The sequence below is a fragment of the Cupressus sempervirens genome, chromosome 6 (assembly GCF_028749045.1).
Source record: "Cupressus sempervirens isolate cs-2001-9-10 chromosome 6, ASM2874904v1, whole genome shotgun sequence".
Classification (NCBI taxonomy): domain Eukaryota; kingdom Viridiplantae; phylum Streptophyta; class Pinopsida; order Cupressales; family Cupressaceae; genus Cupressus; species Cupressus sempervirens.
This window is the reverse complement of record NC_143123.1, coordinates 306,730,379-306,754,919: the sequence shown is the minus strand read 5'-3', so window position 1 is coordinate 306,754,919 and position 24,541 is coordinate 306,730,379. Positions and strand designations below refer to the sequence as shown.

Sequence of the window (24,541 nt, the reverse complement as noted above, 5' to 3'; positions counted from 1 at the left end):
TGAGTTCATACAGTTTTTGGATGCATAAACTTAAGTAATGATGCTCTTCATTAGTTTAGGATGCTCTTCATTAGTTTAGGAAGGATGCTCATAGTTGGTGGTACCTCCATGGCCAAAAATTCCAACCATTGCAACCCCTCGCAATCAAAGTGATATCACAACTAAGTTTAATTTTTAAAAAATTGTTATTAGTTTCCTTCGTTTTCATATATTGCTAGAAATTCTAAGATACAAGATAAATAATTTAAATTTTATTTTAATTATTTACATGGTCATGTCTTCATAGGTTGCTAGTTCATCTGCTTCAGAGAGAAATTGGAGCACATATTATTTCATCCACTTAACGAAGTGCAATAGGTTGCAATCAAAATGAGCAGAGAACTTGGTATTTGTGCATTACAACTTGTCTCATCTCGCACAAGACTAAAAATACAAAGAAGGGGAGACAATGAGGTGGGGTGTAGATGCAGAGTTGGCAGACTTGGATGTTTCTGCTTCTTAGCTTGCAAGTGAAGAATTTGAAGATTTTGATGCCCATACTATTGTTGTTGGTGCTGATCCCATTGGCCTTAGCTCTATTGTTGAGTCAACTAATGCGGAAGGACTAGGAGAAGAAGAAGAAGTTGAAAATGATGAATATGATGAATATTAAAATTTAATACATTATGATTAGTTGAAACTTGAACTTGAACAATGATACTTGAACTTGTTATGATTCTTGGATCATGATTTAATTTTAATGTTTTGAATCTTTGATGTTAAACTTGAAAATTGAAATATATGGTGCTATGATTACAACTTCATGTTTAAAGTTTATGCATGTGGTGTTTTTGTTGTTTAAATGATTCGATCATATGATTTTATGATACTCTATGCTTCCATGCTTCTAGGCTTCATAAATATGTGTATGTATGTATGTATGTATTAATTTTTACATGTTTTTGTACAAATGGACCTAAACGAACCCAAAACCCTTTCCAAAATTTTGTCATACTAGGGAACCGGTTCTTTGAACCCATATATCAAATCAAACTCGAACCGGTAACTAAGTATCATACAGATCACAGTTTTGCAATAGACAAATGCACACACACACACATATGTTGACTCCCTATAACATCCCAGTAGATATTTTCTCCATTTTTTTCTCAAATAAATATCAAAATCATAAACAAGAATTTATACAATAATAACCAACACAATTGACCAATAAATACTCCAAAATTTGTTACTGCATTATAAAGTAGCAATACAATAACAATCCAATCGTATAAATAGTGATAAGAGTCAAATTGGATAATCAAAAATTAACCTAAAAAGCAAGTGTGAACTTCATCGCAAATTCACCACAAAGATGAATCAAGGCTACGTCTAATCCACCAAAGATAGCCTAAAGGTTTGCATCCTCAAGTCTTAAATGAAAGATGTAAACTCTCCCAATGTTTCTCCAAAAGAAACTCAAATTCTCCGAACAAACAATAATCCAAGAAAGCTAAAAATGAACTCCTCATCCCTCTTTTATGTTCAAAAAGGTGACCCTTCAATTTCTTTCTCCTGTCCTTTTGTCTTTTTCCTTCTTGTCACCTTTAACCCACTTTATAATATTAAATTGATCCATTTTATAAATTTCCGTTAAACTCCCTCAAGCGAAAAATTAATATTTTATGAATTTGACTTTAGGATTCCTAATTTCCCGAAAAGGGGACACTACAATTCCACTAGGAATTACTTAGACACTGAAGAAAATAAATCTTTTTGTAAACACCAATCTGATGGTAATTGTTTCCTTAATGAACCTTCTAAAGCATTGAATCCACATACAAAATCAAGGCATATAGATCAAATATCTGTGCCTGATCAGTCTGTTTACCAGAATTAGAATGGCACTGTTCGAAAAACTACAGAAGCTTTGTCAGGTATCAATGGTTTGCTAGATCGGGGTTATTGACAGAGTAGGATACATAGTACAAGTAATACACCATTCCATTTACATTATTACTTATAAAAAAAAGCCCAAGCAGAAGAATCTATAGTACGTCTTAATTTTAAAGTGAATGGAAGCACAAGAATCAATAGTGTTTTTCAATTCTGAAAAGCTAGTCTTTGAAAAATATTGTCTAGCTTAGATCTGGAAGGAAAAACAGAAACTGTGTACCTCCATAATAAGAACCTTCGCTCGCAATACATCAATATTACTAGGATCGAATATAAAGTCGGACATTGTATCTCCTGTGAATGCAATCTCTGGTGACTTTATGGTGTCTGTGATCTGTTATGATATAGAGACAAAATTTTCAAAATATATCATTTCACTTGTAACAAGTAGAAAAATTATTACCTATTGCAAATTCACATAAGCCAAAATCTAATGCAACAGAGATCTTTCTAGCGAATTCTACACCACATAGACACACCTCCACACCTGACAACTTCAGCTTTTTTATATCATTTGCTTGCAGACCATGATATTCCTTCTTTAATTTCTGCTTAACTGAATATATAATATATCCCTGAATTGAATCAACAAGAAAGAGTTCAGAAAATTTTGTTTTTCTGCATTGTAACAGAGGAAAGATAATTTAAAACCATCTCACATAACCTATTCTCCAAATAACTGAAAGTGTACCTGGCTTGGTATAGTATGATATGTCTTAAAAGGCCTCACAATCAAGTCCTTCCTTATTTGATAGTCCTCCCCTATAAGTAGAACAGATGATTAGAGGCCTAGTCATTAACAAGCCACTATATTGGTCTACTATTCAAAAGTGAAAATTTTGGAAAGAGCATCAGAGCATACCCACATTCAAAGCTATTAGATTGTGATTGAGCTCTGAGTGATCCATTGCTTTGTGAACTTCAAACAACTTTTCAACGTGTTCTTTTATGTCTGCTGGGACAAAAATTGTTGGAGGCCTCATTCTGTATAGGCCACGAGTTGCAACATACATGGGAAGTCCACCCTGAATTGTACAAAAAAATTTGCTTAGATTTAAAGCCAGGGAAAGAGTAACCATCAAGAAAAAATGAAAAGTATCACAAAATGGCTCAGCACCTGTTTACTAGAAATATTTATCTTCTAACAACAATTTTCATGTAAGTAATAATTAAAATAACAGTAACCGAAAACAAAACCAGACAAAAGTATATCAAGTTTCTATGACTAGACCAATACAACATAACCTTTTTATAACCTTTATCAGACCACAGAAAAGGACATCAAAATTCTATAACTAGACAAACAAATCACAATCCTTGTATGACAAAGAAGCTGAATACTAAGCCCCCAGGATATAAGACACGTCAAAACCTTATTCGACAATGACCAAATAAGGTCGTAAGCTAACAGACAGAAAACAAGAGAAAAGTGGAAATAAATGGAGATGAGAGCTTTGGAATACCAGAGACAGAAATAAGAAGTATCACAGATGAGCCAAAAGATAGGAAAATACAGCTTTCCCTAGCAACATATCCCTGGATCTGAGAAACCCATCCCCAATATCTATTGAGGGTGAAGAAAGCCATCACCTCTCTTAAAATATTTGAGTTTTGGGCACCCCCAGCGTGTTCCTTAAGACAGGTCACATGGCCTGGTTTTGATTGTGCAGGGGAAGCAAACAAGGATACCTAGTGCAGTCAGAGGATGTACTAACATTCAGCAATATTCCCATGGACCTCAGGGCACAGCTTACATCAATGATGTAAAAACACAAAATTAAAAATAAATCTAAATTGACTAAGACTTTTATAGGCAACCTCCCCTAGCTCTTTTTCAATCACCAAAAGAGGAGAAGTGGAAGAAAGAAAAAGAGAAGAGGAAGGAACCGAGAAAGATCTTGCAAAGCCAAGTAAGAACTTTGTTTATTGTATGACATTTTGTTTTCCTTCTTTTCCTTTTCCAAATGCAAAACTCAATTTTGTTGGTTGAATGTGCTTAAGAACAATTTTCTTTTTAAATTCCAAGTAATATAATTCTTTTAAATATTGTTTTTACATTAATAAATAGGCTTCAAAATGTAAATAAAAAGGGCTTAATAAATTGCTGTATTAATTTTTGTTATTGGTACATAGCAGACTAGGGGTTTGCACCCACTCTGTTGTTAGCTTAAAAAGATTTGACAATTGAATTCAGTTCTGCAGATAACAAAAATCATAAAATATATATAGAACCAAACATTTCAAAAAAGGATCTTGTTGTCCATCTATGCTAGACACAATGCAACTATATTTGCAAATATCATATCTAAACTGCAACTAAACAACTGTAACTCCTTAACTATTCCGGTCAGCTTGGTCATGAATGTCATTTTGCAGAGTTTGGTTCATCCTCCTCCACTTCTATTGCCTTAGGTTCCTCCAGCATAACTTTTATAAACTCCCACACCTCAAGTTCTTGTTCTCAATGCTGGTCTTCATTCCAATTTGTTCCCCATAGGATGACTGATTGCAAAGGAGGATTGTACTGATAATAAACCTGTGTCCAACACCCACCTCTTGAGCTGAAACCCGCCCTTGGTTCTGCCATTGCAATGAAAGCCTCTGCTCCGCCCTTCCATTTTTCCCAAACAGATTATGTGATTGCTCATCATGCTTCCTCCTTTGTTCCTAGTGTTAGAAATTTGTTCAGCGCTCCCCTTGGGATTCAACGGATCGGTTTTTTGGTGCAACGGCAACCCAACTCTAACAAGTGGTATCAAAGCTTGTTCACAAGTTCAAATCCTCAAACTCTCGGGTAATGCTGAGGGGGAGATTGTTAGAAATTTGTTTAGCGCTCCCCTTGGGATTCGTGACAAGGGCTTAACCACCTCCTGTGTACTATAAGTTGAGTGGTTGTACTGCATTGACAGATCGATCTTTTGGTGCAACGGCAACCCCACTCTAACACCAAGTTCATGCTATATCACAACCTAGGTTCAAATAGTCATCACACAAAAGCATCTAGTGGCCTGCAGCATCATAGGGTCATGTCTTTTGAAGATATTCTTCAGCCTCTCATCTGTCACTCCCCTGAATGCAGTCTGCTGGTCCCTTGATCAAACTGAACTTGGCCTCCATCTTTGTGTGTTTTCCGATTGTTCATTCCTATTTGTTACCTTAGCCACCAAGTTTCAGGTCTCAGCCAGCTAAAAATGCATCCTTGAGAGACCACCTGTCCTTTCACTGCAGTTAGCTTGCTGTAAGCATATGCCTTACTTCCTTAAAGTGAGTGGTTACTTGAGAAAATGCAAGGATGCAGATTTCTAAATCCTAACACTAAGAGATGTCATTCAGAAGATTGGTTTTCCAAGTGTAGTGCAAGTGGTTATTGGTGCAACAAATGTGTACAGAGCAGCACATAAATTGGTTGAGTCGAACATGAACCATTCTGGATAGAAAGACATCGGCAAAATCAAATGTAATATTCCCTTTTGTAAATGCCCCGGTTCTTGCCCTAAACCACATGTTCAAGGTAGAACAAGACGTAGAATAGAATTAGTAACATCATGTACCTGATTGAGATCCTAAAACATGTTAAGAAATCATTGAAACATAACCCATAAAATAGGTCTTCCTTATTAGAGACATGAAAAGCATGGCTCTTTCCTACTAGGATTAGGAACATTAATTTAATCATAAAACATTTTTAATTTATTGATGGAGTTCAACCATAGGAGAGCTAGGATAAGGGGCATATTAGGATGCCTTAAACAATCCTACCCTATGCCCAAGAGCAGACATCATTCCTCTTGACCATCATGTGGTCCTTTTACCATTCATTTTAGGGGGGCATGTCATGGCCACTTCCCTCTTCTATTGTCACCCTTATCCTCCTTCTCATGATTATAGTTCCTTAACAGTCAATGATGGTAAGGATTTGAGGAGACTATAATAGGGTGTCTGGAATCCTCCCCTTCTGAGCCCAAGGGCAGGGCGGTCCTTGCACCCCCTTGGCCTCATGGAACTATCCATCACCACCATGGCACAGTGCACTTAGAAGATGACCTCATAACTGTTTCCCTTCCTTTTATTCCTCTGTCATCCCTAGCATGATTAATTACAGCAAACATTAAAAAAGTTACACATTGTTACATGTATTCTTCAAATAAAAAATCACATAATAATATCATATTCATATTCATTATCCATAAGCAAGAAATTATAAATAGGCCCAGATGTAAATAAAACATAAACCCTTCATCAAGCAGAAATTCAGATATCAATCATGGAAACAAAAGAGACTCAAAGTAAACTTTCTTCGTTTCAAAAAATACAAACAAAATTCATGACCTCTTCCTGTCTACTCTTCTTCTCATTTATTTTACTTCAGCGTTGCTCTCTTTTCCTTCAGATACGTTTTTCACACTCTGTAGCATCGCAAAACATTCAAACACTTTAACACAGCCCATTTGCCCATTTTTTTCCTTTAATTCTCAATATTAAGAAGATCCCTACCACTCTAGCCCCCACCTCCATCTTCCACACACCTCTCTTCCAAAAATCATTCCACTTGCTATCCCCCACCCATTTTCCATTCCACACAGCTCCATCTTTTTCTGCTGCTATCCAAATTCCAATTCTCTGCTGTTACAATAACCCCACATCTGTTCTTTTGCCACTTTGCTCCACCAAAAGAAACCATATGATTATGTCTGCTTATAATAATCACCTTGTTCAATGGTATTTTTTCCAAAATAATTCCTAACAGCAGAAATATAAGTGAGATGCCCAGCCTCCTAAAGAGCACTTCTAAAAATCTTAAATGCACTGGTCCACTTCCATCCATTATTTTCACAGCCATTTACAAATTTTCTTAAAATAGAATCCATAAAGGACTCCACTCCACAAGCATAAACGTTCAAAATCTAATTTTCTTGGCACATGGATGCTCATACCCTGTTTTAATAGTCCCATTCTGGCACTGGCAGGCAGGATGCTCCTGCATCAGGACTCACCATGCTGGTTATTAGAAGAACTGATACTTCATGTCAATTTACCGATAATATTCACATTCTCTATGCCTGAATGAGATCATTGTAGACAGGTATGATTTGTTTGATGCATAAATCTGCTTATTCCTTTTTCAGGACTGCATATAACTTGAATGGTGTATTATGGTATTTATGATTTATCTTCCAATCTCCCCCCTTGTTCTCACAATTTACAATCATCATTTATACTATATATCTCTTATGAAAAAAAAAAATCCGTTGAAAGAATGATGCCCTTTCAAAATAATCATAACTGTCCCTACAACTGAGTGCAGCCCTTCACAATATAATTGCTGCATTAGTCTTAATGATGATTCACTGCTTAATAACTATTCCCTTTATCTTCCATCACTGCCTTTGATAAAAAAATTAATGTTGCTCTCTTAAGCTTCCTTATTGCTGCCTTTTTAAACTTAACATTTAACATTTGCTGATGATAATCCTTTTCATTTGCTGTATTATATGCATAGGCCTCTTGTCTAGGGCAAAGTATGGTCGGCTAACAGCATGTTTTGTTGGCTAGCATTAATATATACAGTTGCTGCCCTTAGCCTGGTCAGCCCAGAAGAATTATATTAAATTATTAATAATGTTATTATTAGAGTATATTTATTATTACATGTTAATATTTAAACATTTTAGGAGCTGCAGTTTGGCCTGAGGAACATGACAGTCCTCCCCACTCAAATTTCACTTATACTCAAGCAAAGATTAAGCAATCATTAAATCTAATTCATTATCTATCTTCCGCTGTGCCACTCGGATATTAACTCAACTTGCAAATCTAAAGCAAGATATGCTTTTGTCTTTACTCCTTGCTTAGGTGTACCAATAATTCTCAACAATGTGAAAAAGAATTTATATTAAGATGAGGTTTATAGGCATGACATACAATAAATTCATACCTTGCAACAGTCATTTAGTAATTTTCATATTTATGGACTGTGTTAATAGATCCTTAGAAACGAGAATACATCTATTGATGTATCTTTACCTTGCAGGCTGGCAGGATCAATGTTCCGATACCACATTGAATGTGCCTATTTGTACATGCCCTAGTTTTTGTCCTATATCACAGATTCCAAGTAGGACAAAAGGAAAAATAGATTAGCAACATCACGTACCTCATTGAGATCCTGCAACATGTTAGGAAATCATTAAAGCACAATCCACAAAATAGATCTTCCTTATTAGAGACATTACTAGCATAGATCTTTCCTACTAGGGTTAGGAACATTAATTTAATAATAAGATATATTTAGCTTATTGGAGTTCAACCATAGGAGAGCTAGGCTAATTGGAGGTGCCTTAAACCATCCCTAGGCCCAAGAGCAGATATCCCTCTTGGCCATCATGTGGCTCTTTTCCCATCCATATGAGGGGGTACCTAGTGAAGAATCCCATAGCCATGCACCTCTTCCATTGTCACCCTTATCCTCCATTCCTCAACTTAATGGTCAAATATGGTAAAGGTTTAAGGAGACTAGAATAGGGTGTCCGGAACTTCCTTCCCTTCCAAAAGCCCAAGGGCCAGACACTCCTTGAACTCCCTTGGCATCATGGGGCTATCCCTCATCACTACAAGGTTGCATGTTTAGCAGAGGACCTCATAATTGCTGTCGTTGGTAGAAATTGTGTATCAGCCGACAGGTCCCTTCGTAAAGGTTCTTGTTATGTAGCCGACGGGTCCCTTCAGAAAGGTTTTTGTTATGTAGCGACATGTTGTATGTGGCCGACAGACTCCTTCGGGAAAGTTCTTCGAAAAGTATTTATAACTCCTTCGGGAAGCATTGTAATCATCAGATCTTATCGTTCAAGCATAATGTAATGTCTGCATATGCAAATTTAATAAAAGGAGTTCTGTTGTTCGTGTTCGGGTTCATTGTCTGTGTGCAATTCTTAATTAACCTATGCGGTAAACATTTGGCGTCGTTGCCCGATGGACCTGGTACGGTGACAGGCAAATGACTATTAAATGCCGAATCAGTTGAACAAGAATAAGAATAAATTGAAGGAAAAGGATGAATTACGCGTAGCATAGGAAAATTTAATTTTGGCACAATAGGCTGAACGCAGACGGAGATTTCAGCAAGTTACCGACGGACACAAAAGCACTGAAACATTGTTGGAAGGGACTCAACAGCGGCTCGATTTGGTGGAAGAAGCGAGGGAGGAGTTTTTGAACCTGCATATGCCACGGGAAGAGAATCCTGACGGAAGGAGATCGACTCGCACGGCTCAAAGTGCCAAAGGAGCACGAGCGTGGAGTGACCTCTTCGTCCGAGATATACTTTCGGAACGAACAACTTCGGTTGACGAACCCTCTTCTTCACCAAACAGCGCGGGTGTTGAAAACAGCGCAGAAGCCGAAAACAGCGCGGGTGTGCAGAACAGCGCGGGTGTCCAGAACAGCACGGGTGCTCAAACCAACGCAAGTGCTCAAAACAGTGTGAGTGCAAAACAATGCAAGTACACAACAAAACCCTCAACATACAGTGATAATGGTAGGTCCGAAATAAAAGTTGCCTAAATTTGATGGTGATGAAGCAGCTGATCCCATTCGACATTGTAAAACATGTGAAACGATCTGGAGGGCAAATGGCATAACAGATACAAACGAATGGATCCGACAATTTCCCGCTACCCTACGTGGTGTTGCGATTGATTGGTTTACTGATACTGATCCACAAAAGTTAAACAGTTGGGATAACATTAAGAAGGAGTTCATCGCAGAATTTCAACTTCTGCGCGACGATAATGAAATTGTAGCGGAGATATTCAATACCAAACAAAAGAAGAATGAAACAGTACGGGTCTTCGCCAAGAGGTTGAAGGACTTAATCAGTAAAATGGAGAATAAGCCGGCAGATGGGCTCAAGAAAAGATGGTTCATTGAAGGCCTTCACCCGAAGCTGTGGAAAAAGATGAAGATCGTGCCACCATCAACATATATTGAAGCATACAATCGGGCATTGAACCTCGAAAGTGAACAGAAGACAAAAAAGAAGAAGACCAGCTCATCCGATTCAGATGACGACGAGCCTTTAGGAGAAGATAGCAGCGACGATGAAGGCAGCAGCAAGAAAGTCCGTGCTCTTCAGAAGGACATGATTCGGATGATAAAGGAGTTCAAAAACATGAACAAGGAGACTAAGGGCAATGACCTATGGTGTACGGAGTGCAAGAAAGAAGGCCATACGAAGGGATCCTGCCCAAAAGATCAATTTTGTGAGATTTGCCAGATTCTAGGACACTCGGTAAAGGAATGTCCTTTCAACCTAAAATCAAGAACACCACAGCAAGTGTTCCTCACGCAAGAGGCATCCCCATCAAGAGGGAACGGGAACACCAGTATAAAAGGTGCCACATCGGGCGGATACAGAAACAACCGGCACAGTCAAAACAACAACAATAGCGGCAACAACAATAATGGCGGAAGGATTCGAATTTAGTACGATGCGAATGGTCGGCCAATTGTTCAATGCCGCGCATGCAATCTGTGGGGTCACTTTGCCCGAGAGTGCACAACGGCGAACACACCGAAGTTGCTATGCCGATGGTGTGGACCCGGCGATCATGACGAATGCTAAGTGTCTGATGTCCGGAGTAAACTTGATTACCGTCAAGATGGACGAGGAAGAAGTTCTGGCAATCACTCGGAAGCAGGCAAGACTATACCCCAATCCGACAGAGGAAAAGAAGCGACTGGAGGAAGCACAGGCAGAAATCCAGAAAGTAACGCAGATAAAAACAGCACACCTGAAGGACACAGCAAGTACCTCCGTACGGAACTGTGCAGAACAGAACATTGTACGGCAAATATTGCAAGCTGAGATACCCGTCAGGATAAGTGATCTGTTGCTCAGTATGCCTCAGCTCCGATCGGCACTCACAAACGTCCTTCCCGCTACTCAACTACCAAGAGAACATGGAAGGAAGCAGGAAAGTGGAGCAAGTACAGTGGACAAAAAGGAGAAGGAAAGTGGCGCAAGTGCAGAAGATCCGATGCTGTTAGCTCTTTCATCCGGACGCTATCCGGCGGTTGTTGAAATGGGCATTCTCGGGAGTGTGCTAACGAACACGATCGTGGACAGAGGGTCTGGTGTCAATGTGCTGCCAGAGGATACCTGGAAAAAGTTGGGACAGCCAACATTGTGGCCACCTACCTTCCAATTGTTAACAGCCGATCAACATGGAATCAAGCCATTGGGAGTCCTGACAGCACAACCAGTGACGATTGGAACACAGCCATTCTTGTTGGATTTCGTCGTGATCCCACTGAAGCAGAGAGGATATGATGCCATTCTGGGCCGGGGGTGGTTGATACAAGCCAAGGCAAAACACGATTGGAAGAAAAATACTTTATCACTTGAAAGCAAAGGCCGCAAGTATGTCATCGATCTACACACTCAAATGGTTGGAGAAGAAGCTCTATCGTCGGATTCTGAAGGAGAAGACGATAAGAGGAGGCAGACTATGGAACCCGATCAGGAAGGAGTCCTACGATTGGAAGGAGATGACGATCTGGATTCAATAAATGGTCTTTACCACTGGCAAATAGAGGATTACGAGCTCTTTCCAAGTTGTAATATGCTAAGCATCGACAAAGGTAAGATAGAAGAAGGAAATGAATGTCCGAAGGAACACAGAGAAGCCGAAGGAGGAAATGAATGTCCGAAGGAACACAGAGAAGCCGACGGAGGAAATGAATGTCTGAAGGAACATGGAGAAACCGAAGGAGGAAATGAATGTTCGAAGCAATACAGAGAAGTCGAAGAAGGAAACGCAGATATGCCTGAAGCTGAAGGATAGAACATACAGTATGAACCCAAAAGAAGGAAAGATTCTACTGTACGACTGCGCAAGAAGAAAGTATTACGTCGAACTACAGATATAGCAGAAAGGTACCGGCAGCAAGGAAGACACACGATACGGTCTGCACAGGCAACAAAGAGGAAGGGTTCAATAAAAGTTGTAGCAGTACAGAGTGTGTGTTATTGACGAACAGAAGGGACAGCTGACGGAGTCCATGGTAGCGAGCCTCGGGAACAAACTGGGCGATATGGAGATGACACAGAACAGGCGTAGCAGGTTTCAACTCGGACAGTGGGTGTTGAAGTACGACGACCAAAATGAGATCAAACTAGGCAAGTTCAAAGTTAAGTGGGTCGAGCCGTATTAGATCCGGGAAGTAGGAGAACATGGAGCAATAAAATTATGGACTTTGGATGGACAGGAAGTGCCTCAAGCGGTGAATGGCTCGAAGCTGAAGGTATACCACGGTCGAAAGACTTCTGTGTCAGAAAATGACCTTCAGGCGAACCCTACGTCATTGCAGATCGACGATGCCGACGGTCGAAGGGAAAACTGACTCTGCTGTTCAATAGGAAAAAAAAAAATGAAAAATGAAAGAAGAGTTAAAAATAAAATAAAATGAAAAAAGTACCGTACAAATTTTGTCTGCTCACCATACAGTTTTCACTTGGTTTTTGAGTTGTACGGTTTTTAAGTTGGGAGCTGCTGTACGGTTTGAAATTAAACTTTGAAGCACCGTACGGATTTAACCTGCTCATCGTACGGAGTTTGGAGGAAGGGTACAGTTTTGCAGATTGTTGTATGGATTTCCAACAAGTGTACGATTTTTTATGGTGTACGGGTTTCAATATTTGAAGACAGTGTACGATTTTCAGGAGCTGCACATTGTAACATCAATTTGAGACCACCATACGGTTTTTTAAATAGTCTGGGAATGTACGGATTTTTTTCACTGAGAGGATTTCACTACTCACTGTACGGATTTTATGAAGACTTGGAGCGTACAGATTTTTTAAAAAAATCTTATAAACTAGGAGTCTCAATACGGAATTTTTGGAGGGATTGGAAGTGTACGAATTTTTAGCTATTTTAACCATGCACCGTACAGACTTTTATGGAAATTACCGTACGGTATCTCTGTACAGATTTTTGAGAAAGCTATTGACACTGTGGATTTTGAATTTGAAAGTAAAGATAGCGTACGAAAATTACAATTTGGAATGCGAGGTAATTGTACGGATTTTTCAAGCATATCATGTGTACGGATTTGGATTGCAAAATTACAAATTCTGAAGAGTGGGGTTTTGGCGTACGGCTTCTACCTGCTATTTGGTAGCGCAGCAGGGTGACAGGAGGTTTTCTTAAAAAAAAAAAAAAAAAAAAGTTGACAAATCAAGAATGCTCAGAATGAGTAATGGATGATGTCACAGGGAAGGGGAAGCATCAGCGATTGCCAAAAAGAGTGTAGAATTGGCAAAAAATGATAGAAATGGTGTGTTCCGTGCAGTTTTATGTGAGTTTCGAAGTGCTAATTTGGTCTTGGCGGCGAGGGGCGCTGCCCCTTGACACCGCTTTGTACTGCGACAGGGAGCCCCCTAGACCCCCAGTCATTGCAGATATCATTCGTGGGAGTCTGACCAGTTGAGAAGACTTGGAGCTGTTGCAGGCATGGGTGTCTGTGTACTAGAGGCACTGAGAGTAGGTGTTGGCCGTGAGGCTGTCTTGGTGGATGCGTAGAGAGCTTGGGAGGAGTTGATCATCCAGTTGGAGGCAGTGCAATGACACTTGGTTCAGTGTACTCGAATTGGAAGGCAGAAAGCGGCACAAGTGGCTATCAGGGTCAGATGTCAGATTAGCTAAGGTGACAATGTTGAAGACCAGTTAATCAGTCAATGTATTTTGGTTGTTAATTTGTCTCAGAGATTTTGTAATAGTTGTCAGAAGACTACTTTTCTTTTTGGGGGGGATGATGTCGTCGGTAGAAATTGTGTATCAGCCGACGGGTCTCTTCAGAAAGGAAACTGTGTATCAGCCGACGGGTCCCTTCGGAAAGGTTCTTGTTATGTAGCCGACGGGTCCCTTCGGAAAGGTTTTTGTTATGTAGCGACATGTTGTATGTGGCCGATAGACTCCTTCAGGAAAGTTCTTCGGAAAGTATTTATAACCCCTTCGGGAAGCATTGTAATCATCAGATCTTATCATTCAAGCATAATGTAATGTCTACATATGCGAATATAATAAAAGGAGTTTTGCTGTTCGTGTTCGGGTTCATTGTCTGTGTGCAATTCTTAATTAACCTATGCGGTAAACAATTGCATCCCTTACTTGTGATCCCTAAAATCCCTACCATGATTGATTACAGAAAACGTATAAAGAGATACATATTGCTGCATGTATTCTTGAAAATTTTGAATATAACATCACATAATAATAGCATATTCATATACATTATTCATAAGAAAGGAACTATAAATAGTACCCACTATACTGCTTATTACAAAAGCTGATACTTTGTACCAATCTGCAGATAATATTCAGATTATCTATGTCTAAATGAAATCACTGTAGACAGATATGATGTGTTTAATGAATAAATCTGCTTATTCCTCTTTCAGAACTGCTTATATCTTTTGTATCTACATAAACCTCTCATGGTGTATTTATAATTTATCTTCCAACCTTCCCTCTCCTCACAATTTACAATCACCATTTGAATCACATCTCTTATGAAGAGAGGCATCCCTTAAAAGAGTGACGGCCTTTCTAAATAATCATAACTGTCACTACAAACTGATTGCAGCCCTTCATTAATAATTGCTGCATTAGTCTTAATGATGATTCACTGCTGATTAACTATTCCCTTTATCTTCCATCCCTGCTTTTTATGAAGTACTTTATGTAGCTCTTTAAAACATACTTATCGCTGCCTTTTTATACTTAACCTTATTTGGCAATAATGCTTTTCATTTGCTGTTTTATATACATAGGCCTTCTGTCTTAGGCAAAGTATGGTCAGCTAGCATTAATACATACAACCGTTGCTATTTAGCCCATGTTGATGTTTAGCCCAGAGATAATAATAAACAGCAATAAGCAAAAGTAGAAAAAAAAATAGGCACAATAGACACAAGAATTTATCCTGGGAAAACCCTCCAGCTTGAAGAGTGTTAATGTAATAGCTTCGGTTGGATCTGATATCAGCATATGGAACATACATATACATATGTATATGTATATGCATGCATATGTAAATACGTATAGATACATATATGTATCTGTTTGATTTACTTCACATACTAACATCTCATGCTATTCGATATTTTAAGACCATGCCCTCATCGGGCTGTATATATTAATATATATGCTGAGATAGTTTCTCTCATCGATTCAAGACATCAGTGATAATAAACATATCATGACAGACTACATTAAGTTGATGTCCCAGAGTGTGTCGGAGGTCATGATACTTGTCATGATGGACTACATTAAGTGGTTATCCTTAAAATCATGATTGTTTTAGATTGAGGCAAAAACAGGTTTTGAGAGGACCTGAAACCACTTACAAAAACAAAAGATATACGGGAAGTATGACTAGGTTCTACAAGGACCTAAAACTTGAAGTTCAAAACAATACATCAAAAAAAAAAACAAGGTTTTACAAGGACCTGAAACCAGAAATTAAACAAAGTTCTAACCCAGGTTTTACAAGGACCTGGAACTTAGAGTAAATTGTAAAAAGCTGGAAATAACAGTAACAACAAAACACAAAACCAGCACACCGACCAAAGACCAGACACTTGCAAACCAAACCAGCAACTAGATTAGCTCTTTAATGACCTTTGCTAATTCCTTGCCAGCCTTCGTTGTACTCTGAATGATCTCTTCCACAGCAAAACCAGGAACCTCTCTAGCCACCTTCTTGGTACTCTGTCTTGTTCTTTTACTTGGCCCACTAGGGATCTTTGCCACCACAGCCTCAAGAGACATGATCTCCTCATTTCTCTTTTCCCTAAACTGGCAACCATGGCGCATAAGCTAGAAGTAACCATCTCCATTTTTTTCCCACTATCTTTGACCAGTTGCCGAAGTTCCATTTCATACTCTCTCAGTTTCTTCGGAATATTCCCAACTTGATTATCCAATTGGGTTTTCTTAGTTCTTTCTTCTTAAGATCAAGATTGTTATTTGATAGACTACATTCAATTGTTGTCCTGGAGTGTCAAAGATCAGATAACACGCATCTTTCTCATATATAACATATTCTTTTGGTAGGCATCTAGGATTTGATGCCAATGCACATACCAAAATATTGTAAGTATGATGAATAGCATATGATTGATATTTCTTGTCAAATCATACTTCGGATTATATTGAAAACATCTAAGTTGATGGATATATGTTGATATCCTTAATTATGCCATTCTAGGAATATCATACTGAGATGATATCTGTCCATATACTTGAGAGCATACTGTGTTCTCTAACAATCGTCCCTAGCTAAGAGTGAGTGTTAAGGTTGTAGCTTCAATCCGATTGAATTGACCTAGAGATAAATCTTTTGTGGTTATTGGTAAATCATCATTTAGATAATACTCTTATATATATATATATATATATATATATATATATATATATATATATATATATATATATATATATATATATATATATATATATACACACACATGTTATTATTAATATATCATTTAATGATGATTAACCATAGAGACATGTCTCCTCTCATATTTATAAGTCATTCAGATCTGTATTTGGAACATATCAATATGATGTCAATGTTATTATATTTGCAGAAAACGATCTTATAATACTCAACATGGTATCAGAGCTAGACTGCATATGCAATGAAATAAATATATAAGAGAAAATCAAAGGTCAAGACTTGTTACATCCAAAGAACCGAAAAAGACAAGAAGGAAGACCCTAGATATAGATTAGGAAGTTGCAAAAACTGAACAACATAGAGCAAAGGAAAAGAAGGAAATTGCATCGAGCAAACATCATAATCTGCAGACTTATCAAATTACTGAAACTATGTGTTCCACAATATGGGCTGAGGACAACGTGATTGATCATTTGTACTCGCATGGATTGAAATAATGATATTATTACGGAATATTTAATTTTGAAGAATGTAGACTTCCCTTAATATTGGTGACGATAACTGTACAGAACAACCCAACATATTCACTAAACAAGACACTACCCTCAACTGTCGTAAATTGATTTGAAGTGCTCTAAGTGAGAAATAACTCTCTCAAGACAATCATCATGAAACTAAACCAGAAAAGTGGGATGTACGAAGCCTGATAAATGGGTATCGATCGAGTATGAAGTGAAAGTGATCAAGTGTAACTGCAGAAGTATTTTTGAGAAGAATATTAATAGTGAAAGTTTATGTTTTCCTCTATCTCGATCTGTGTCTTGTTGATATCTTGATTGTTTTGATAGTAAGCTCATAGGAATCAAACGATGATGAAGTTTGTATATGGAACAACAATTCTTAATCATTGAAGTATTTCCTTTAAATTGGAATTGGTGATAATAATCCCAAACTAGAAGATCAGGGTCGATTTCTTAAGTTGCAGAATATTTTGTGTCTCTGATGAGCCCATTCTCCGTATGGGCATTTGTTAGATCATTCATAATGTAATATGTTTATGTGCTAATATTAAATACAACCCAAAATTTGATAATAGCGGCTTACTATGTACATATACTCCATCAATGGGATTGCAAACCCACTTACCAAGTTGAGCCTGCACTGTAAGAGGAGATGTCAGGCTATGAAGGAACTCTACGGTGGGCTATGAACGATCCTTGTGGTGAAGTGTCAAGATAGAGAATGCAAATTGGGGAGGGACATTGCCATTTGCAATTGTAGATGGAGGCCAACAATTGGGATTGTGAAGGTTATTGTCATCAAAGATGGAGGATATTGTAGATGCCATACATGGTAGAATGTTGGTTTGGAGTCGCAAGTCTGAACAATAATAGACCAAGAACGGTGCATGAATATTATGCTTGAGAGTCGAAAGAGAACAGAAGTTGGGCACACAGCATATTATGTGTTTGGAACTATAGGGAGCCACACACCACGACTAAAGGTATGGGTTGATTGTGGTTCATTTCTATGTTAATGTTGCAAAGATTTGTAACACAATGTGAATGCCAATAATTAATGTTAATATTTTGCAAGTTTTTTCCTTCCATGGCTACCGACAAGGGTTTTGTTCGAAAACCCTAATTTTTTGGATCAAAAATTTTTTTATTACAAATTCTTGATGGGTTTTTCGAGAGCTTAATTGGGTTGTTGTCATTTTTTTAGGATGCCCCGATTTTTGTGCCTCAATCTTTTAGCCAATGGATCCAAAATCCGACAACATATTCCTTCTAGGTTTTTCAAGCCCTCTTTTGGGTGCTGCTTCATTTTTTCTGGGTTTTCTATTTTTTTCCTCGAAGTACATGCCTTCGCAGATTTTCACGCTTTTTCACTGAAAAATGTGCTATGGCATCTCTCAGTAAAATTCTGCTCGAGGGTAATTTGAAATTCAATGGTCGTAATTATGGCAGATGGAAGCAGTGAATACTAATAATCTTTGAATATTGAAATACTCATCAAATTGTTGTGGGTGTTGCACAACGTCTAACTATAGCCGATATTGATCAAAATACATGGGATCAAAATAATTAGGAGGTGGTGATGCTTCTCAAATTATCTGTAGCTGATGATCAGCTCCCTCAGAATCCATCTAGCATGACGGTTGTCGAGATATGGACGCATCTTTAAAAACTTCATGAGACTTCCAACAAAAGTAGAGCCTTCTTTCTCAAGCTTTGTTTTCTATTATCATGGATGAGCTGACATTGCTCCAAGAACACCTCAATAGGATTCAAGAAATCCGTGATCAATTGCTTGCCATTGGACATAAGATGGAGGAAGAGGACATTGTTGTCATAACCCTCAAGTGTTTACCCAACTCCTACAAGCATTTTATCAATTCTCAACATCACTTCTACTGGTGTTGATTTGAAGTTCACAGATCTCCGCACACTTCTGCTTCACCAAGATCAGTGGACCCAAAAGTTCGGTAGTAGTTCCAGCCAAGCCTCTACTACTAAATCCTTTCAGAAGAATAAAGGCAAGTCTTATTCACAGCAATCCTCTCAGCAGAAGTCATGTGCTCTAGCTTCAGAAGGCACCATGAAAAAGACCATTCAATGCAACTATTGCCATAAATATGGTCACATGAAGTTTGAATGTCGGAAATGCTTGGCTGCCCAAGGCGAACAATGCAGAGCACACTGAGCAGACCGAATAGTCCTTTCATGCCTTCATGGCTAAAAGACCTACAGATCATGTGAAGTCGTTTGCCTGGTATATTGATTCAGGTGCCTCTCATCATTTCACCCACTGCAAAGACTAGTTCACTAACTACCAGCCTTATTCAAATTCTATTATTTTTGGTGGCAAAGAAGAGTACACCATTGTCGGCAAAGGCAACATTCAAATTCAAACTATTGGGGGGAATCTCATTTTCCTCGATGTGTACTATGTTCCATGAATGGAACTAAATCTACTCTCAGTCAGTCAGTTGCTGCGACACTCTCTAGAGTTGGATGTCACCTTCAGTCGACATCAGTGTACCATCACTAATAGGGCGACTCAATCTATTATTGCAAAAGGTCTTGAGGATCATGGTCTTTTTTGACTTACTGATTCTAGTGATTCTCGGGACTTAGCTATGGTTGCTCGGTAGTCTTCTATCAACACACTTTGGCATCAACAGTATGGGCACTTAAATGTGCATTATCTCTCTCAACTTGCTCGGGAAGAGCTTGCCCTCAGATTGCCAAAAAATCATACTCGACAGCTTGGAGTTCATGATGCATGCTAGACTAGGAAGCAACATCGCACACCTTTTCACCAATGACAATTCATGGCGAGCTTCTCAAGTACTTCAACTTGTTCATGATGATATCTATAGCTTATGGCTGCTCCTATTCTTGGGTCCAGGTATTTTCTATTGTTTGTTGATGATTTCAGTAGAAAAATGTGAATATATTTTCTTAAAAAGAAATCAAAACTTTTTACTATATATTTTCTTAAACCTTTAGTTGAAAATGTTTCTCAAAAATCTATTATTGCTCTTAGGTCATACAATAGGGGGGGGTGGGGGGCGGGGCGGGTGATTTTGTTCTAATGTATTCTCTAACTTCTGTGATACTCATGGCATCAAGTGCCTATTAACCACATCCCACACATCACAATAGAACAGCGTAGTTGAACGTTGGAATAGACCAATCACCTAGATGGCTCAAGCCATGCTCGAACACAGACATGTCTTGAAGAAGTTTTGGGCAGAAGTACTTAACACTATAGTTTATCTTTTGAACTGGTCACCCACAGTGGCGGTCAAAGGTGAGACTCTAGAAGTGGCTTGATCAAGTCGCAAGCCCAGAATCAATCACCTGAAGGTTTTTGGCTTTCTTGCTTTTGTCTAGATCCCTGATGCATCACGCACCAAGATGGATACCAAGAGTCAAAAACTCGTGCTTGCCAAATATAGTAGTCTCCACAAAGCCTACCACTTGATCGACATTGAGACATCTTGTCTCCTATACAAACATGATGTAGTCTTTGATGAATGATAAGGACCATTCATGCTTGTTTCTCTTGTTCCTGATCCAATAGACCAACCTATGAAAGCTCATGATTTGGGAGTTCAGCTTCCATTAGGTCCACTTGATGGGAGGGCTCCTACAGCTCCTGTTATACCAGTGATTCTTGTACACACCTCCAATTTCTCCTGCAAGATCACCTAGATAAGCAGATGCTTCATCTAAATTTGATCTTGAATCTTCTGATGAGGAACCTGATCATAGAGCATCTCCTGATATTGATGTTGGTCATTCTCCTCTCCGGCCTAAGTGGTGGACTAAGACACTTGTTGATCTTCGAGATGATGAGCTTATTGATGGGAGAGTTGCTTGGAATAAGAGAAAACCTACCGAGTCCATTAACTTTTCTTTTATGGCCAATATTCACAGTGTGTTTGAAACTCAAAACATATTCGAAGGCTAAAGGAATTCCAGAGTGGGAACAAGCCGTGACATCTAAACACTAGAGCTTGCTGAAAAATAACACATTGGTCCTTTCCAATCTTTTACCAGGGAAGAAACCCATTGGGTGCAAATGGGTTTACAAAATCAAATACAGATCCGATGGTACTTTGGATAAGCACAAAGCTTAGTTGCAAAAGGCTTTTCTCAATGTCGGGGCATTGACTATGACGAGACCTTTGGTCCTACTGCAAAGATGAGCACAATCAAATTAGTCCTAGCCATGGCAACATGGTTTGGCTGGAAGGTCCATCAAATGGACGTCAAGAGTGCTTTAATGAATAGTGACCTCCACGAACAAGTCTACATGACGCAACCTCCTAGTTTCAAGGTTGTGGATAGAGAACATTAGGTTCTTAGATTAGTGAAAGCTCTCTGTGGCTTGAAGCAATCCCCTAGGGCATGGTACATGAAAAATGATAAGTGCCTCAGTGATCAAAGCTTCCAAAGGAGTTCTTCAGACTCAAATTTGTGCATCAAGACTACTACAGGTGACATCATCCTTTCGGTTATTTATGTGGATGATTTGATCATCACTAGCAGTTTGGCATCTTTGATTTAGGGAATCAAACAAAGTTCATGCCAATCTTTTGATATGACTGAACTTGGGCTCATGCATTATTGACTAAGTTTTGAGGTTTGGCAACAGTCTTCTGGTATATTCATTTCTCAATCCAAATATGTTAGTGCTTTGTTAGACAAATTTCGTATGCAAGATTGCAAGCTTGCATCTACACCCATGGAGAAAGGTCTCAAGTTATCAGCCAAGTTTAATTCTCCTCCCATTGATGATACTACATACAGGAAACTAGTAGACAGCCTCATCTACCTCTCTGCTACCAGGTCTTATATTAGCTTCGCAGTCAGCTACATCTCAGGCTTTATGACTGCTCCCAAGGTTATCATTGGATGGTAACAAAGTGTGTGCTTCGTTATGTGAAGGGCACTACAGATTATGAACTTCTTTACTCTCAGAGTTCTAATCCTAGATTCAATAGATTCACAAATTAAGATTGGGCAGGCTTTGTTGACGATAAAAAGTCAACTTCTGGACATTTGATCAGTTTGGGATCCGGTGTCGTCACATAGAGCAATAAGAAATAGCAAGCAATTTCTCTCTCCTCCATGAAGGCTAAATACAGAGGGACAGTTAAGGAAGGTTGTGAAGCTGTTTGACTTTGTTGAATGCTTGAGGATATGCAGATATCACCAGTAGGACCGACCACTTTGTTTGTTGATAACAAAGGTGTTATCAAATTAGCATGGAATCCAATCTTCCATGAACGAACCAAGCTTGTACATGTTCACTATCACTACATGCAACAACTAGTTGAAGACAAGACAATAGACTTGCACTATTTTCCTACAGAGGATCAAACTGCAGACATTCTCACCAAGCCTCTTGGTCCTGATAAGTTTGTCAAATTCAAAAGACAGCTTGGTGTTGTGGATAGATTAACCATTAAGGGAGAGTATTATGATAATAGATAGCTTCAATTATTATTTAACGTTTATCTATTTGTAATCTATTGTAAATATTAGAATGTTTCTAATATTTAGTTAGCCTGTAATTAGCTGTTAGTTTTCTATAGCTAATATAGAATGTTTCTATTCTTTACAATTGTTTCCTAAGGAAACATTGTTCGTTCTTTTTGTATATATTGATCTATTGATCATTATTAATATAACAAGCAAGTATTTTACCAATTAATTTGTAACATATTCTATAGGCCATTACTCGAAGTATTTGGTTAAATATCATATGTAAATATTTTGGAAGCCAATACTCATGATATCAAATGTGATAACAAAACGGTGGAGATCTTTTGAACAAAAATATCCTTAAAATTTGTCATTCCTAATATTACCAATGGTGTAATATATATCATGTGTTTATCCTTCCTAGCTAAGAGTGTTCATGTTTTATAGCTTTAATTGGATACGACAAAACTTGGAGATAATATATATGTATATAAGGATTCTTCATTTCATTATGTACACAACTTCATAAGTGTGTGTGTCGTATATATTTAATAAGAGATTTAAATATACATTGTGTAGAGAATAAAATATATATAATCACATGATGTGTTATGAAACAATACACTTGTGATAGGGCACGTCTCTTGAAGAGACATGCACCATTGAATCATATATAATATATATTATTCTCATTGTGTTGCTTTTAGAACATATTGGAAAACACTACAATACTATTGTAAGTAGCAGCCCTCTCTATCATACGACATCTAATCTACAATCCTCAACCATAAGATAAACAACAATAAACAAAAGTAGAGACAAAATAGGCACAAAAGGCACAAGAATTTATCCTAGGAAAACCCTTCACCTTTGAGGGAAAACCCAACTACACCCAAAAGAATCTCTTTTATTGATATATTAAATGTTCAAATACAATGCTTTCTCTTGATGCCATACATATGCACACCTAGCAATCATATACAATTGAAGGAGCCTTCATATCACAACTGAAGGTCTCTTTAATTTCCAAAAACAAATCTTTTCATATTTCAAAATGCATGATTCTTCTCATGAGACGTCCCTTCATATAATATTATCATAAATATCTTCTCCAGCTGTTGACACAATAAAGAGATATTATCTCTATTTCAACATAAAGCAAAATCAAAGATAAAGGTCTCCATCACAGCTACAATCTTCAACAGCCTGATTGGCCCAAAATTATTATTATTAATAATATATGTTCATTATTAAAAGCTAATATTAAAAAGTATTAGGAGCTGCAAGTCAGCCCTAGGGATGTGACATCAAACGGATCACAAAACATTATGTTGAACACAAGAGTAGTGCAAATATTAACTTACAAACACCAAACCTTTCTCAATATTGTTTCAATCCCTTTTGGGAAAGTAACTCCTCTGTCCAGCTGAGACCCAATTCAACCATCAGACCTTCTCAATGTTGTTTCAATCCTTTTACGGAAAGTAACCCCTCAATCCACTTGAGACCCAATTCGCTTCATATGTTATTCTACTGCAGATTATTCTTAAGAGTCAGAAACCCCAGAAACTCCTGAATGTGATACAAGGAGTGAACTGGTTGGGGTAGACGAAGTCTAAGACAGAGCACATGAAGAGGGTAAAAAAGATTGTGTTCAGTGGTGTGTTTTGGTTGGATGTGAGACATATCACAACATATCACATCCTTTATATCCCCAATATTTGGGATCACCAAATGTGGAGATTGTGACAATCCTAGCCTTGATTAAGGTCGTTCCTAAGAGAGATCTCCCTCTAGCATTCAATCATAAGCATTTTCAACAGAGGTGGGAGAATCTGAACAAACCTTTACACATGGTCATATGTGTGGTGAACTCAAAAATGGTATGTATAAAGACCAAGTAGAGTTATCCTCATCAGCGTCGATGAGGTTGAGAAGGCACTCATTAAGGCCTTCAAGAAAATATGCAATCTACATGAAGCATCAAAGATTGGAGTAAAGTGGATCGAATTTAGCGCAGGCAATGTCTATAAGAGTTGATCACAAATACTAAAGAGAAAAAACTACTTTAGCATGGGAGAATAAACAGTTTGCAGCTACTATATGAGCCTCCAAAATAGTCATGTTTGTGTGCCATT

The 24,541-nt window shown here is 38.1% G+C and overlaps 1 protein-coding gene across 3 annotated transcripts in view; it reads right to left on the bottom strand.

The window, feature by feature from the left end:
• TRZ1 (tRNAse Z1) overlaps positions 1–24,541 on the bottom strand; it is a 104,423-nt gene that overhangs the window by 65,031 nt on the left and 14,851 nt on the right. For all 3 annotated transcript variants that reach the window (XM_089787977.1, XM_089787976.1, XM_089787978.1), the window contains 4 exons: positions 2,798–2,960; positions 2,627–2,697; positions 2,415–2,510; positions 2,156–2,269 (listed from right to left, as the gene is read on the bottom strand). In XM_089787977.1, the coding sequence (XP_089644103.1) occupies positions 2,156–2,269; positions 2,415–2,510; positions 2,627–2,697; positions 2,798–2,960 (444 nt within the window). The remainder of the gene's footprint in view (positions 1–2,155; positions 2,270–2,414; positions 2,511–2,626; positions 2,698–2,797; positions 2,961–24,541) is intronic.